Consider the following 16,709-nt stretch of genomic DNA (forward strand, 5'->3'; position numbering starts at 1 on the left):
CCCTTTTGAACCAGATGAAACTGTAATTCAAGCTGTCTTGTCTGCTTCTGCTTTAGTTCACAATAATGTCACTATGCTGCTCACACCAAAGGCTGAAGTTTTTATCTGTAACATCAGGTATTTTGTCCCAGTTTTTGTGCAGGTCATTTCTGATAAGGTAGTTTTTATAAAATAAAGAAACTCAACCAACAACTCAACCAGACCCAAACAACAGACCTTCATTCAGTTATATATTTTTAATGTAAAAGTTTTGTTACTCAACCAGTGTGACTTTGCAGGCTCATCTCAATCTTACAGTGGCTTCTCACCAGCCAGCACAGAGCAATTCTCCAGCTGGAATATAGAAAACATTACTGCAGCCAACAAATAAAGTTAATGGAGAATACAATGTTCTTTCCAGGTTTTTCTCACATTTTTTGTAAACTCAGTATGTTAATTGGTAAGGGCAGTGTGATCAGGGGCTGAGGAGAAGACAAGCAGCTGGCAGAGCTGCAGTGAGGACAGCCCTGTTCTCAGCCTGGATGGGGCAGGAGGGATAGCCAGAATCAGGGCAGACTGTGACACCGCCCAATAGCTCGATTTCTTAAGACTCCACATGTAGAACTGCAGGACTCTAAGGTCTACAGAAGTGCCCTGTCCTTAACTGCCTTTTCTGCCTTTTGGGTGGCAGTGCAGCTGAAGTAAGTGAGGCACAGGTGTGAATATATTAGTACAGTGTTGTTCCTGCATGTGTTCTTCATGCAGCTTCCTGGGAAGCTGTAAGTCAGACATTTGCTGTTAGGTAATTATATTGTTAGGGACACACTGTGTACAATCTCTCTCACCCTCCCTTCCTTTCTTTCCTTTTGGCAGTGTAAGTTTTATCTGGTGATCCATGGTGTTTTATGACAACAATAGCAAAAAGGGGGAAAGAAAGTTCTACTTTGAAGAAAAATGTCTGAAGTTTGGGGATCTTTCTCCGTTATGTTCCTTTTTCTTTGATTTCAGCATCTTTTGCAGGATGAACATGCAGAGCAAAATTTCTGTCTGGCTGGAGGAGAGAAATCCTTATTTACCTGATTTAGCTTAAAGTCAGCATATCTCTGTTTCCAAATGGCAGTGCATTGGATTTATTGCTCAAAATAAGGAAAAAAGGAACATCCCACTCTATGGTTGGCAAATTTGCAGCAAGGACCCCATTGAAAGCTGGTGGCTTACATCTCATATAACTTGAAATAAAGGAGTCACTCACACATTCATAATCAATACAATTACTTCTACTTTACATGAATTAAGTAATTTGTATGGCATTACTGTTTGGGGCATTTGTATCCCTATTCAGAGCACTTCTTCAGTATTTCAGTCCCACTGATGGTAAAGGCAGGTGCATGCCAGTTACCCACAAAACCAAGGCAAAGCTCTATGGGGAAAGTCTTTTATGTCCATCTAGATTTGAATTTGTAGTCCCTTTCCAATTACTGTGCTAATTGTTTAAGAGATTGCTAGACTAAAAAAGTTTTTAATCACTAATCTGTTTTTGAAAGGAACTTATGGGCTCAAAACCTGAACTACATACTTCTTAAATTAATTTTCTTCGTGAATACTTCTTTCTCAATACAGATTTGTGAGTCAGAACACCCTACTGTGCTTGTTTCTTTGTCTTTTCTTCAAACACCTGGCCTATTATTCTCCTTTTTTTTTCTTTACCCAACAAAATCGCTCACTCTTTGTAGGCAGGGTTCTGATGATATTTTGTCACTGGAAATACGGAAATTTATCCAACATCCTATGGCACCAGAATTGAACTTGAACCAGAGAACAAACTGAATAAAACTGACAATTTAGCCAAATGTGAGTCCTCCAATAAAAATATTTATCAATGTTTTCTGAAGAGTTACTAATATGCTTTCAGGATCTTCCAGCAAAACACCTCAAAAATTGTGATATGGAGGGTAAAGTGAAGAGATTTAATTTGAAAATAAGAGGTTTTTTCCTCAGTAGTTGTAGAAGATGAATGTGGTGGGATTGTATTCAGATTTCTCAGTGACTTTGTATATCCTCCCATATATTTTTGCTTTCAGGAAAATCAGATAAACCCAACAAAACAACCAGGGCTTCAGGCCTGCTTCAGTTGAAATCTGTGCCAGGAAACAATCTTGATGTCACCCAGAGAAGATTTTGGCTGCAACCCTTCTTTATTCAGAAGAGAGGCATCAGGACAAATCCTGCAGTCTCAATCCAGATCAGTGAGTGCAGGCTTTGCCTAAATTAGGACTAAATAATTTATTGCACAATGCAAGATAAAATGTCAGGAAATAATTGCAATGTTCAATGTGAATGTAAAATGTAAAATGGCTGACTTGTTTAGGATATGGGAGGTGTAGACCCCATTGCCCTGAGAAAAGCTAGGAAAGCAAATGTCCCTGCTTGATTAATAGCAAAGTTGTTGACCCCATGTACAGCTACAAAACTAGGCTGAAGGTTTTTCAGTTAGTTGCTCTCCAACATTTTTAAAAATGCAATTTTAGTACTATATTCATAAAAGCTGGTAATTAAGATCTTTGTTTAAAATTTAAACAGACTGAATAAGTAAACCTTCTTCCCTTGCTGCAATATTTCATTGTAAGGTAGTAATAATTAACATGTAAAACTTGCTGAGTTTTGGTTGTGAGCGCTCTGTGGTTCCTAAGCTGATTTGTGAAGTGTTGCCCTGCATATTTATTTTCATAATACCATTAGCTCTCACAGCTGGATTTCAAGTCAGATGGAAGAATGGAAATTTCTTGGAAGGACTCATTAAAGCAGAAAGAATGAAATCACCTCGGATGAAAAACTCTCTTCATTTCAAAGTAAATCCAGATGAAACATCAGGAAGCTATGTTCTCTACCTGTACCCATTGGGAACTGCAGATGATTGCAGACCCTGCCTCCTGCCCAGATGGCACAGGGATGACAGCTTCTCCTTCACCAGGAACAAAACAGGCAATGTTCTTACCTTTGCTATTCTGCCATGTATCAAATCGGGCACAGTAGCTTGAAGCTGCAGAGCCATGCAGAAGTGTGCCCAAAGGAGACAGTCCTGGCCTCAGTGTGACACTGGGAAGAGTTCACAGCTGGCAGGGGAGTGGCACCCAGCAGGGGCTTGGCTGTGGTCTCAGTGAGGGAGGAGGATGTCTTGGAGAAGCCTGCCCTGTTTTAAGGAGAGTTAGGACAGAGCAGCACTCAGACTGGCAAGGCTTTAGGAGCCAACCCTGCTGTCCAACCCTGCAATTCCCACAGTGGTGCTGAAGTGGCTGTGTGTGCTGGGTGGAGGGAGCATCTCCCAGCTCTGCCAGGAGCTGTCATGCACATAAGTGAAGTCACTTGTCTCTGTGTGCTTAATTGCTGTCCCTGAAATTATTTCTAACCATAGCTATTGGAAAAACTTTGTTGATAGGTAAATGTTATCTCTTATGTAACTGCTGAAATTTAGCTTGTGAATTTGATTCCCCCATCCCTGAGTGAGATATCTGTGGCCCTCTGGTCAGTGATGAAGACTTTGGTCATAACACAGAACCTACTATTTCATGCAATATATTACACTAGCCTTTATCTCTTATTTTTCACATGCTGCTTCTGGTGAACTTGTCTAGGAATATAATTTGGCAAAAATACTCAGGTTTTATTATTTATGCAGAGTTCTTAATGGCTCACGGCAAATGCAGGACAGTTTCTGCTACTTTAAATGAAATAGTGAGTCTCCTTTCCTGCAGAACCTCTCTGCATTGCAAGAGAGAGACACTGGTGGCAAGGAAAGATACCACAGAGGCTTGTACAGAACAGGAGTTGTGTAATGACAGTTTTCAAGCCATTAACCTACTTAAAAGGTTTATTTGGAACAAACTCAACACTTGAGTGGATACCGTGTTGTGCTGCCAGTTGGCAGCCTGGGCCATGAGAGTGGACTGGTGGAAGCAAATAGCTGTTGTGGAAGAAACACACTCAAACTTTGTGTGAGAGGTCCTGCTTACTTCACTTCCCCAGTCTCCTGCTGCTTGACACACAGTGCAGCCTTGCTGTAACTCAGGTAGGGTGCTGCCCTTTCCTATCAGCTGAAATACCACCACCTTCTCCTACCTGTGCTACCAGTGAGGTCTCGGAACCCAAACAGAAACACTTCCACTCCTGTGGGAAGTGAGGTGTATTTGTATGATCCTTTTCTGCCCTGGAGCTAAGTACAAGCTAGGTGCACTCTCCAGAAGCAACAACAACAGCAATGGAGCTGGAGCTCTTCACCTCAAACTCTAGCTGAGAACACAACTGTGTAGTCTTCAGAGTAGGCCCAGAGCTGCCTTGAGAAAGAAATTCTAAAATACACGAAATATTTTCAGTGTAAATGTGTTTGAGGACAGTTTTGAGAAAACAGGCAGCATCAGTGGAGGAGTTCCATGCTGTCAACCACAGGAACAGAGTTTGCTTGGACCTCTGTTACAGGTGTGGGAAAGGTGATCTCCATGGGCAGCCAACTGTTGGCCTTTCTTTTGTTGCTGTGAAGCAAAAATTAGCACTTGTATAACTCTGCCATTTGCACACTGTCGTGTTTGTTTAATGAGTCCTCACAACAGCCCTGTGAGGTAGGCAGTGAGCTGCAAAAATGACCCATCCTCACTTTTCACTGAAGCACCAGGAGGATACTACACATCCTCACTTTACACTAAAGCATCAGACCTGTGGAGAGTTGTTCTCAGTCCCATGTCCTGGATGGGGAAATTCAGCAAAGACTTAAAAATGACCTGTCTTGGAGTCCAGGATTGTGAGGGACTGTAGACTCCTGTTCAGTAAGGCCTCTGTTTTCACTCATTTCAGCATTGGTCCAAGGAAGAATTTCACACTTCACATTAAGTATTCATTTAAATTATGAAACTACTCAAGGCATGAAATGTCTAAAAATATACAAGTAATCTGTTAACTGGTCTGGTAAGGTGTGCCAGAAATCTTGCTAAAAGTGTTCAGCAACCTCGTATACAAGCTACTGATTGACATGTATATACATAGACAGAGAACTACACACAATTTACTGCACACTGCTAACCTACTTTCACAGGATACAGTTCATGTACAGAGGTTAAACTTTCTTAGTTAAGACTCTGCTACCCTGAATATAAAGCAAACCTTTTTTTTTAATTTGAAACAAGGTACACTTTACATAAACCTCGTTTTGAATCAAAAGTCGATACTGAAAATAGTTCACATCTCATTCCTGCTAAGTCTGTCTAGAATGCAATATTTCACTGGCATTTGCACTTCAACATGAAGCATGGTCTCCAAGTTAATAACTGTGTACTGATTCTCAAGTACTGTATGTATGAGTTCCTCCTCAGAAGTTAAAATTGCTTAGAAAGGGGGTATTCCTACAAAGAATTTGGAGCCTTTGGACTAGCTTCTGGTGAGTTCGGTGATTTAAAGCTTCAGATACACATTAGCCTGATTTACAAAGATGAGATAGTTCCTGCTTCTGTTTCTGCAGTGCAAGAAATGATACAAGCCAATTTACTACCTGATTTCATGTTGTAATGAAGGAAAACAAAGTTTAGCAGGTTTATTTCCTTTCAGTCTGTTACTGAAGCTGCAGGAAATACAGCTCTGTGTGTGTGTGTGTGTTTTCTTTTCTTAAATGTGTCTCTCTAATGAGAGCTACTTATTGGAGAAGGCATTCACTTTCCCCTCCGTGGCTGTAGTCTGTGGGAGAGCTCCTAACAAAGTTCTTTGTTAGTGTTTGTAAGACTGGAGATGAGGTTTAATTGAGGGATTTGTGCTGAATGTTCTTTCGCTTTGAGTCTTAGTGCTGCAATGCTTGACGTTTTCCTTTCAGCTGCTGCTGGATCAGTGAAGGCAGTGAGAACAGGGTCTGACGGGGGTCCAGGAGCTTTCATTAGTACTGAAGCTGTTGTCACGAGAGGATTTAAAGCATTGAGAAACCTGTATTTGAAAGAAGTCAATATTACCCAAATTAAGACTTGTTTTGGAGAACAAATACTTACTGAGTTGCAGCTTCCCCCCACCAAAGTATTAGAAAAAAAGTTCCAAAATTTCCATTTTCTTCCAAATGTACATTTTTTAGCTTTATTTTTTAATATAGTGTTTTGCCCTTAAAAAAAAACCCAAACAAACAATCCAAAAAACAAACAAGCAGAAAACTCCACTCTAAATAAAAACCCAAACCACTTTTAAATAAGATCAAGAGATGATCAGACATTGCATAGAGCTATCTAAACCAGCAACCATTTGTTTAACCCCTCATGCTAAATCCTTTCTAAACAAACCTTGGATGCTGTAGATCAGCCTGTTCTGTGAAGGCAATAAACCACCTCATAAAAAGGTCAATTTATATAGCTGTTTATGCAGACAATTTGTTCAGATCAATTGATTCCATGTGAAAAGCATTTGTTTGTCTGTCAATGCAGACAAGATACAAGCTCTAATTTCAGCAAGAGTCCTATCTTCTATTTTTAAAGTATTTTTATATACTTATATATAATATGTAATATATAATGTATTTATGTATTTTATATATAATGTATTTATAGTTGAGAGAGGGCAAGAGAGAAGGATGGAGCTGCAGCCACACAGGTCACAGCAGTCTGTATGAAGACTAGAGTTCAGTGAGACCAAAATTGCAGTAAGTATGCATGCACAATTTGTCTTCAAAAAGCAATTACACATTAAGATTTTATTAGCATGATTTAACCCAGATCTTGCTGTTCTTATCAAGTGGTCCTACACAAGAGCTAACCCATTTTAGTAAGTTTATTGAGAACATGCAAGTAGCAAAATAATGTAAATGCAGCATTTTTAACAATTTTGAGATTCATAAAAAAGAAAATTATTCTGTACCTTCCAAAATGTGGATTTAATATAGGATTTCTGAAGAGAGAAGTCCAGGTAAGACTGCTGAGGCCAAATGGCCCTAAGGTTGAAGGATTAAAAGCTGGGGACATGGATGGCACAGCCAATGTTGAAAGAGGCATTGACCTCCACGTGTGATCTAGGAGGGGAGAGTGACTCAGTGGAACATCCAGAAACAGACCGAGGGGGTGCGTTAAGGAGATTCCCGGAACAGTCCCCAGAATTTCATTTTTTTCACGTTTCCTCCACTTTGCCCTTCTGTTTTGGAACCAGACCTTCAATAAGAAATTATAAAGGCATTAGCTGAACTTGCTCTGCAATTTGTCTTACCAGATACTATAGCACATATTGATATGGATGGCAAAATAATTACTGGTAAAGCAAACCCCACTTCTTTAATATAAAAGATCTTTTCATAAATGCCTTAGTGGGTTTATTACAAAATACATCACTTTTAAATATTGTAAATTTGACTACTCTCTGACTGAAGAGTCACATATGTTTTAAAGCCATTAACCTATCACCTGAAACACAAAAGCAATTATTAAAAATGATCACTCTTCCTTTCATAACCTATTTATTGAAAGTTAAATTTCAACCTAGCCATTCAGGAGGTAGCAATTAAAATACAGTACAAAGATTGTTTTCTAAGAGTTTTAAATAGCATATACAGTATTTAAAAATCAGGTTTTGGGGGACCCAGCTTGGTTTACCTCAGCCATGCCCTATGACCATTTCCAGCAGTGTAACTTACTTTCAGGTGCTTAAATGACACAAATGTGTTTGGGGGAAAAGCCCTCCACACACTGGGGTGCTGATGCCCAAACAAGGCTGCAGCATGCCCCAGCCTTGCTGTCCTGAGTTGTTTGTCAGTAACAATTGACTCTTTCAAAGCACTTGCTCTGGGGTTCTCAGGATCCAGCTGAAGAAGTACTATGTTAGACCTTTCATTGCATGCTGTATATTTACACCAGAAAGTTGCTGTTCTCCTGGAAGAGGGATTTTTATCCCTTAGGTTCCGTGTGCAACACAGAACTGTCTCACTCACAGGCAGTCAGCACAGGGAGGTGTGCTCAGCAGAAAATCAGAACGTCAAAATTTTGAATTTGGTACTTGAAATTCTTGAGTGTTAAGGCTCATTCTTTGGTCTTTCCTCCAGTAACCATCAGCTTTCAATAGATGTCTCACAAAGGAATATCTGAACCTGTGAAATGCCAGACAGCTATGCTTGCATGGCAGTGAGGACTAGATATTCCATTAGTGTTAGTCCAAGATAGGGGTCTGGTAAGGAAAACTCCATTACTGGGATCAGATGATTTTCAATCACTGTTAACCAGTAATCCTAAATATTTGTAAGTGGAGCTTAGGTAAGATCTCACAGGAGACCACCAACTCAAAGGTGTTAGTGTTTTCTATGAAAAAAAGCCCAGCTGAAAAGGCAATAACTGTCTCACACTGCAGATATGCAGATACTGCCTTTCCTAAGGAGGATAAATGCTGCAAGGGTTTTCATGTCCTTACTCAATCTTAGCACTGTTCTTCAATCTGCTCTTCATAAAGAAGCCTAACACAAAATCAAATATCTGCTTTTCTGCTTTCTCTGTCCTAAAGCAAATCTACTTGATCACTCACACATGCCCTTTGCCTACATAATAATTTTTTTAATGTTACAGGTAATTTTGAGCTTAACCTCAAAATAAAATAAATCTCTCAGATTTTGTATTTCTCAAACTGGAAGGAAATACCAGCATAGATATCTAACAATTACTGCTAGAAAAAAGCTGGCTTTCCATTCCTGTTGGTACAAACTCATCAGTTCAAGTAATAACAGGGTAGACCAATGCCTCATACCTTAGATTGACATGAGAAACAGCTTTCAAAATTTACTGCACACATTATAGTCATTAACATTCAGATTAATCATCTTGAACCTTTTGTTAAGCAGTTTTCCTTTGCTTCCAATAAAAGGCTTAAATTGCCTTTATTCTATTTTCAGACACATCTGAACTGACAAACTAACCATAACAGAAACTGCTACAAGTCTTAAGATTTTTATGACTGTAATATCAATGGCAAAATACTCTAGAAAAAAGTATTACTTAATACTCAAAAATGAGTTTTAAACCATCAAGTTTTGAATTGCATGCTAAATATTACTGAGATTATATTTGCAATTACTAGCATCATGCATATCTGACAAGAGATTCAGGTCTTTTATGAAGGAAAATATAAGCATGTAAAATTTGATTGCTTTCTTGCTGTAATTTTCTTTAAAAATATATCCTATTTAATTGATGTAATACCTAATGATGCTAAAAGATACATGGATGTGCATAACTGTATCGTGTTTCTGTTGTAAGTGAATAAGAGGATTGTAATGAGAAAATATTGCAAGGATGTCTAGATCAGTTATATCTGTAAGCCAGTGTTTTAAAACTGATGCAGTTTATGGCAGTGAAATACCCATGAAACCTTTTACCCCTCATGGTAACAAGATGAAAGATTCCTTTAATTTTTTCTTATTTTCTTCCCATCCTAACAATATGTATAATGGGAAACATGAATGGCAGCAACAGCTGCAAATGCTATTGAAGAGCACTCCCAACATGGCTCCAGGCTAGGAAAGGGTTTTGCAGACTGTCTGACTGCCTCTTTCCCAAGGTAAGGAATGCACCCTCTCCCTTACTCTAGAAAGGTAAATAAAGGGGGCATTGGGTGAGGGGCATCTCTTTGAAATTAGGATGGAATGAGCCTTTTTTTTTTCTTATTTGTTCATTCTCATGTAAGACTCAAAAGGCAAGAGGAGGAGCAGTGCAGTGGCTGGTACCCATTTCAGCTGATCGACAGAGGGTTCTCCCCAGAGAAGCAAACCTCCATTTGTAAAATACACTGAGGTGAAGAAACGGTCTGACTGCATTGGGTAAGAGTAATTTCTCGAGTTGACACTTGTCTAAGTAAAGATATGCCACTTTCCATGTCAGCTGATTTATCCAGGTATCATGGGAGAGGATTGGAAGTCTTAATTTCACACAGGATGCCTTACAGAGCAACTGAGATCATGGGCATATGTGGCAAATATTTGGTGATTACAGTAGTTTAAGAACATCACTGTTATTCCTTCACATTCCCTTCCCTCCAGCTGAGCCCAGTTTCCCACAGGATAGGAACTGGGGCTTGGCTCTGTGCACTAAACAACTGTGCTGATTCCATGCTTCATGCTCAGGAGACTTGTGTTAAGATCTAACATATTAAGGAGGCAAAGAGGTACCAGGAACAGCTCTTTGCTGTTCCTTCCATCCACTGGGGATGCAACAACTCTATTATTTTACTTGTTAATTCCTTTTTGGCTCCATCAAACACAAATGTTTCCATTTGTTTTTTTTTTTAGATGAGTCATTAGGAGAAGAGTTCCTCTCTGCCAGGTACCACTGCACCATTCCTTCACAGGGTCTACAGAGTATGTACAGCACAAAGGGAATTTGACAGTAACAGTTAAAGTAACAGCTTTTCACCCATGTCTTTTTCATTGTTAGATGCCACGTGCAATTGTCAGAGACTGGGACACGTCAGTGACTGGAGGTTTTAGTCATTGTTGGTGTTAGGCAGGGTGGAGGGTACATAATTTCCTCCATGTCCACAAAAGAGATCTGAAAAGCTCATCTAGGTATTCTTGAGTCAATTATAAAGTACCATTCATACTTCTAATGCCTTTTCCGAGGATGGTGCATATTAAAATCAAAAGCTAAAAAAAGTTACAGTTTTACAGATTGTAACTGTGGTGTGAACCATCGCAGATCCAGTGACTGGAGTAATGACAAGTCTACAAACAATGATCTGGCATAAACAGTATCAAAGCTACGCAGTAGTAAGCAGGACTGTCACACTGAGCAGCTGTACGAGTTCTACTCTTTCACAAATAGGCGCATACCCAGAGTTGTACTGGAACAGTCAATATCTGATCTACAGCACAAGCCAAATTTAGTATAATTGTCATTTACAGTTCATAAATGCTTGAAAGCCTTCACACCTTTTTCTTTTATTTTATAAGGCTATAATTTCAGTATAAAAAGGGGATTTCTAGGTTGTCAAGAGATGAATCTAAAGAAAAGGGTTTTTAAGGGATATTGTTAAGCAGGAGTGCATAGAGTCAGGAAAAGTTACTAGGGGTCGTTTGTAGTTTAAGCAAACTGCAGCCTTCAAGTAATTAATGTTTGTCTAAGTATGCTGAAGTCCTACAGGCTTTGCTGCAATCACCGCCCAACTGGGCATAAAATTCTCCTGAACAGGACCTGGTTGTCATATATGATGGTCAAATTAATCTTTCATTTGTTTTAACTGGTCATTTAGAAGCGTGACTGTTTTATTGAGCTAAGCAAGACCAAAAGAAGGATGTTAACTCTGCCTCGGTAAATAACTTTGGATGCCTCACGGAACACTTCATTTTTTTGTAAGTAACATAATTAATTCTTTTAAAATCCTATTTTAAAACTCAGGAGCCAGTACCTGCCTTTCGACCCATGCAGGCGGCAGCACAAGCGGGAGTGAAGGGCAGCCTGGCCATGTCCCCGAGCCGGAGAGCGCGCCCCTTCCCCGTTCCTTCAGCACCACCCGCCGCGGACAGGACGCGTGCCCGGCACCGCCGCTCTTCCCTTGTCGCCTGGCCCGGCAAGAGGGAAAACCCGCTGTGTTCCACCCTCTGTCACCCCTCGTCCCCTCCGGCACTCACCTGCACCCGGGCTTCCGTCAGGTCAAGGCGCAGGGCCAGCTCCTCTCTGCGGGAGGAACACGCGGTTAGAGCCGGAGCTTGCCCGCCGCCCCGGCCCGGCCCGCCCGCCCCTCCGCCGCTACCTGGTGAACACGTCGGGGTAGTGGGACTTGCAGAAGGCGCGCTCCAGCTCCTCCAGCTGGAAGGTGCTGAACGTGGTGCGGTACCGCCGCTGCTTCCTCTTGGCGGGACCCGGCGCCTCGGAGCCGGCCGGGCGCTCCTGGCGCTCCTCCGCCTGCGGCTCCTCCGCTCGGCCGGGCCGCGGCGTCTCCGCGCGTTCCGCGCCTGCGGGAGAAACCGCGGAGTTACTGGGGTGGGCGGGCGTGGAGCGACCCCGCTGCCCCTCACCGGGCCGCCCCTCACCGTGCCGGCCCGCGGCGGGGCCCCGGCCCAGGATGCTGTCGATGAAGTAGGAGGTGAGGAGGTGCAGGGCCGGCGGGGCGGCGGGGGCCGCGCTCTGCATGGCTGCGGGTACGGTCCCCGCACCGCGCCGCGCCGCGTTTTATGGGCGCGGGCAGCGCCCGGCTCCGCGCCCCGGCATTAGCATTTCATTAACGCGTGGCGTCAAGGCCGGGGGTGGGACGCGCCGGGCCCCGCTCGCCGCGCAGGAGCCGGGCCACCTCCCCCGGGCGGGCACAGAGAGCCGCCCCGGCGGGGCTGCCCCGCGGCCGTGCTGCCCTCGGGCCGTGGTGCCCGCTAGCTGCCCTCGGGCCGTGCCGCTCGCTGCCCTGGGGCCGTGCTGTCGCTCGCTGCCCTGGGGCCGTGGTGCCCGCTAGCTGCCCTGGGGCCGTGCTGTCGCTCGCTGCCCTCGGGCCGTGCCGCTCGCTGCCCTCGGGCCGTGCCGCTCGCTGCCCTCGGGCCGTGGTGCCCGCTCGCTGCCCTCGGGCCGTGGTGCCCGCTCGCTGCCCTCGGGCCGTGGTGCCCGCTCGCTGCCCTCGGGCCGTGGTGCCCGCTCGCTGCCCTCGGGCCGTGGTGCCCGCTCGCTGCCCTCGGGCCGTGCCCCCGCCCGCTCCGCTCCCGCAGGTGCCGGTAACTTTTCCAAGCCTCGTGCGGGGCACGGGGCGGCTGCGGTGAAGCTGTGGCGGTGCCCCCGCGGGGCGGGAGAGCCGTGCCCGGCTCCTCGAGAGCTGCGGTCGGGTCCGCAGCGAGGGCCGAGAAACCCCGGCTGGGACCCAACAATGAGGGAGAAGAGTCGCTAGTGTTTACATTTATTGCCCCTGATGACCTTACACTTGTTGAATTCAGCTTTTTAAGGCTGACCTTGCGAAGTACCGTGTGCCAGCTGGTGAAGGGAAAGTGCACAAACCCATGCAGGACAGAGTCCTTTATCCTGGAGATCTCTAATTCCATTCCTGCTATAATTCTGTTGTCAGCCCTGTTACAGCAATGGTTCCTCAACAGGAGGCCTGGAAACGATTTCCTGCACCGGGAGACTTCCAGCAGTTACGGGATTTTACTGTGGTGTACTGATAGGGACTGTCATAAAATAGATGACAAAATTACTTGAACTTGAGATCTTGATTTTGGGGGATGAGAATGAGATACTACTTTCTAGAGAGTCTTACAGAGAGTACAGCAGAAAAGGGCTAAGAACCCCCAAACCCCAGAACTAGTGGCTGGAAGCTGAAGCCAGACAAATTTAAGTTAGAAATGAGGCAAAGATCTAAAAATCTGTGTGTCTGTATCTAAGTTTTGAAACAGAAGTGTTGGAGTTTGGTGTTCTGTGTCTTCATATCAAGGCTGGATTAGTTTGCATTCTAGCTAAAGACATAGAGGCTGACAGTGCAGAAAAGCTTCCTGACTCTGTGACCTGTCAAAAATCTTTTGGTTACTCCTGGCATTGCAGCCCATAGCAAATTTTTTCGTTCTCTCCTCTCACTTCATTGGGGCTGTGTGACTGCTTTAGTGCTTGTACCTTTGTACTGACAGAACTCCTTGCTGTCTCTCTGTTCTGCTGCAGAACTCTGACTCAGACCTTGACTTCATTCCTTTCACTACCACAATTTGGTTTGGCCAAAGCAATACCTTTGTGATCCTGTTCCTGTGGCATCCTCTGAGAACGTTTGGGACAGCACTTTGTAATACAAACTCTTGAAAAAGTTAAGGTGCCTGTGTGAAAGATGACTCTGGATAACATTTACAAAAAGTGAGGTTTTTTACATGGGATTTTCTTGACATTTCCTAATTTATTGCCCTGTTCATATTTGTTGGAAAAACAAATGACACATTTGTGTTGGGAAAAACAATTATTCTCTGCATGCTATGGACCAAATGCTGTCAATTCCAGGAAAGAAGACTTGAGCAATCTAATTTCCTCTGATGAAAGAAGCTGTCAGAACTTCATAAGGAATGTCCTGGATGTGAAATAACCAGTGATACGCTTGTTTTCTAGTTACACATGTTACAGTCACACATGTGTCTATGGTCAAAGAGGAGCCCCTGCATCTTGGAGAGCATGCCTTAGGAATTCCAATTGGATTCTTGGTGCTGGTAGCACCTCTGGGACAACAGAATTAAGAAGAGGAAAAACCCTGCACAATAGTAACTGCAACCAGAGGGAGGAGTGAGAATATGAGAGGAACAGCTGTGCAGACCCCCAGGTCAGTGAAGAGGAAGGGCAGGAGGTTCTCCAGGCGCCAGAGCAGAGATTCCCCTGCTGCCTGTGGAACAAGGCCATGGTGAGGCAGCTGTGCCCCAAGAGCCCATGGGGATCCGTGGTGGAGCAGAGATACACCTGCAGCCCAGGGAGAAGCTGGAGCAGGTGGATGGATGTACCCTGCATGTACCACAGGAGTTTATGACCCCTTGGGGGCCAGTGCAGGAACAGGTTTGCTGGCAGAATTGTGATCGCATGTGGCACCCACTTAGGAACAGTCTGTTCCTGAAGGACTGCAGCCTGTTGTGGAAGAGACCCATAGTGGAGAAGAGCCAGGACAGCTGACCCCACTTGACCAAAGGGATATTCCAGACCATATGATGTCTGCTCAGCAATAAAGGCTAAGAGAAAAGAGTGTTGGGTATTTATTATTATGGAATTTGTCTTCTAGAACAGTTACTACATGGGCGGAAGCCCTACTTCCCCAAAAGTAGCTGGACATTGTCTGCTAATGGGAAATAGACAAAAAATATTTTGTCTTCCTTTGCTTCTGTGTCTGGCCTCTATCTTTGCATTATTAAACTGTCTTTATTTTTATCCATGGTTATTTTCGTCCTATTTTCTCCCATCTCTGTCAAGGAGGGGAGACAGCAGCTTGGTGGCAACTTGTGTTTAGCCAAAGTAAACCCACAACAGGTTTGTATTTTTCAGATGTCCTCAGGCAGGTCACATTTATACTGCTGACTGATGTTTGAGTTGTTGTTTTGGATTTGTATTGTGTCTTGTCATGAGCTGAGCAACCTATGACATAGTTGCTGCATAATGCCGTTAAAAAACACCCTAAAAGAGTGTGATTTAAATACATTTTCATTACTTTGTGCTTAACCAACCTTGTTGCTACTTATTTCTTGGTTTTCTTTGACTCCCATACAAAGTAAAAAGTGACAGATGAATCATAAAGCTCACCTTGTCCATGGAGTGTTTGGAAGTTGAAGCATATGCATGTTTGTGGATGACAGCAGAGTTGCAATTGCAGGAGGGGCACTGGTGTTTGCTGTGCTTTTTTGCATGTTGATACTGTATTTCAGCATTCTTTATACTGCCTTAAGTACATTAATAGATGTTAATTAAGTTTAATATTTAGGCTTAGAAAACAATCCTGTCCGTTTCTACATAGAAAAAATGTTCTGAGATGAAATATGGATGAAGTTAACAGGAAAAATTTCTTGAAGAATGCCCAAGGAATTGGTTTGATAGCTTAGCATGGATCTTTATTGGCTTGAAGACAGAAAACAGCTACTAACTTGAGAATTAAGTGCAAAACTTGGGTAAAGCAGAAGCGATGAGAGCTCTGCATTGACTGTGGCTGATGTTCTGTGAAGCAGATGAAAAGTGCTGAACACCTTTAATGCCAATATACCTCTTCAGATTGTTAATATTCTTATTAACACAACTGGTTTCTTATTCTATTTCTGTTTTACAGAGAGGCCTGAAGATCTGCATGAACTTGGGGATCAGCACCTCTCTTTCATTTTATGGGATTAGATCTAGGTTACGTGTGGCAATCCTGTAAATGCTGGGGAAATGCGAGACTGAATGTTGTGGTACAGCCTTAGTTGGTCTCTCTCGAGCCAATTGATACTTATTATACCAGCTGCACCAGAGTGCAGTAACTCTTTTGTAATGGAATCACAGTAAGCTGGTTTCCCATTTCAGTTAATAACTTGTGAAAAGAATGTAAGTGCTTTTTGCTGATTAGGCATACTTGACTGCTTGGGAAAAAAATATGTGTGCAGTACATGGCAATTCAGCTTCCCTCTCCGTGCTGCATATTCAAAAGCACAATAAAATATTAGTTGAAAGAAGAGTAAGATAAGAATTGGAATGTTGCTGACTATGGAGAAGGCATTGTGTTGAGATGGCAGACACTGCTGTCACTGTGCTCATTCTCACCAATCCACCTGGAGCAGATGCCCCTCTGTTGTGTCCCCATCCAAATCTCTTGGCAGTCTCACTTTCAGATCCCTTCCTTCTCCCACTGCAGACCTTTGATTTTATGCAGACAAATAAACTGAGAGCCTCAGTCTTCTCTGTGCATTTGGTTCCTGAAGGAGATAGATTGTTCATGAAAGGCTGGCATGTAAGAGGTTCCTGTTGAAGTGATATAAATGTATTTTGAGATACCTAGAATGACCTAAACATACTGCTCTGAGTGTTCTCTCAGCAGCTGCTGGAATGCACTATTTCTCAAACCCTTTAGGTGTTTGTTAGGTGTTAGAGCTCTTTGGTGCACAGGTACCTCTAGCAGTGCCATTATGATAAATTAATATTTACTGGATGTGCTAAAGCTACCCCTTTGGAGTCACAACAAAATGAAGCTCCCGCCTCTTCTAAAAGGTAAAAAAAAAAGTATGTTTTAACGTGGCAAAGTTTCTAGACTCTGCATTTATGGAGCAAAAAACTGGTAGAACCTAGGGTCTCAGA

General features: G+C 43.1%; 1 protein-coding gene and 1 long non-coding RNA gene across 2 annotated transcripts; one reads left to right on the forward strand and one right to left on the reverse strand.

Annotated features, from left to right (window-relative positions):
• Window positions 1-4,542: 4,542 nt before the first annotated feature.
• ESX1 (ESX homeobox 1) lies at window positions 4,543-12,121 on the reverse strand. The gene is made up of 4 exons (XM_033072703.1): window positions 11,713-12,121; window positions 11,591-11,636; window positions 6,853-7,139; window positions 4,543-5,937 (listed from the first exon to the last, which is right to left on the reverse strand). Exons 1-4 carry the CDS (start codon window positions 12,090-12,092, stop codon window positions 5,712-5,714), a joined length of 939 nt encoding a protein of 312 aa, XP_032928594.1. The 5' UTR covers window positions 12,093-12,121; the 3' UTR covers window positions 4,543-5,711.
• On the forward strand, window positions 11,960-16,432 carry LOC117003073. Its single transcript, XR_004419454.1, has 3 exons — window positions 11,960-12,045; window positions 13,590-14,229; window positions 15,709-16,432. It is a non-coding gene; the product is annotated as an uncharacterized LOC117003073 (long non-coding RNA).
• The last annotated feature ends 277 nt before the right edge of the window (window positions 16,433-16,709 follow it).

This window comes from Catharus ustulatus, chromosome 14 (genome assembly GCF_009819885.2).
Source record: "Catharus ustulatus isolate bCatUst1 chromosome 14, bCatUst1.pri.v2, whole genome shotgun sequence".
NCBI classification, from domain to species: Eukaryota; Metazoa; Chordata; class Aves; order Passeriformes; family Turdidae; genus Catharus; species Catharus ustulatus.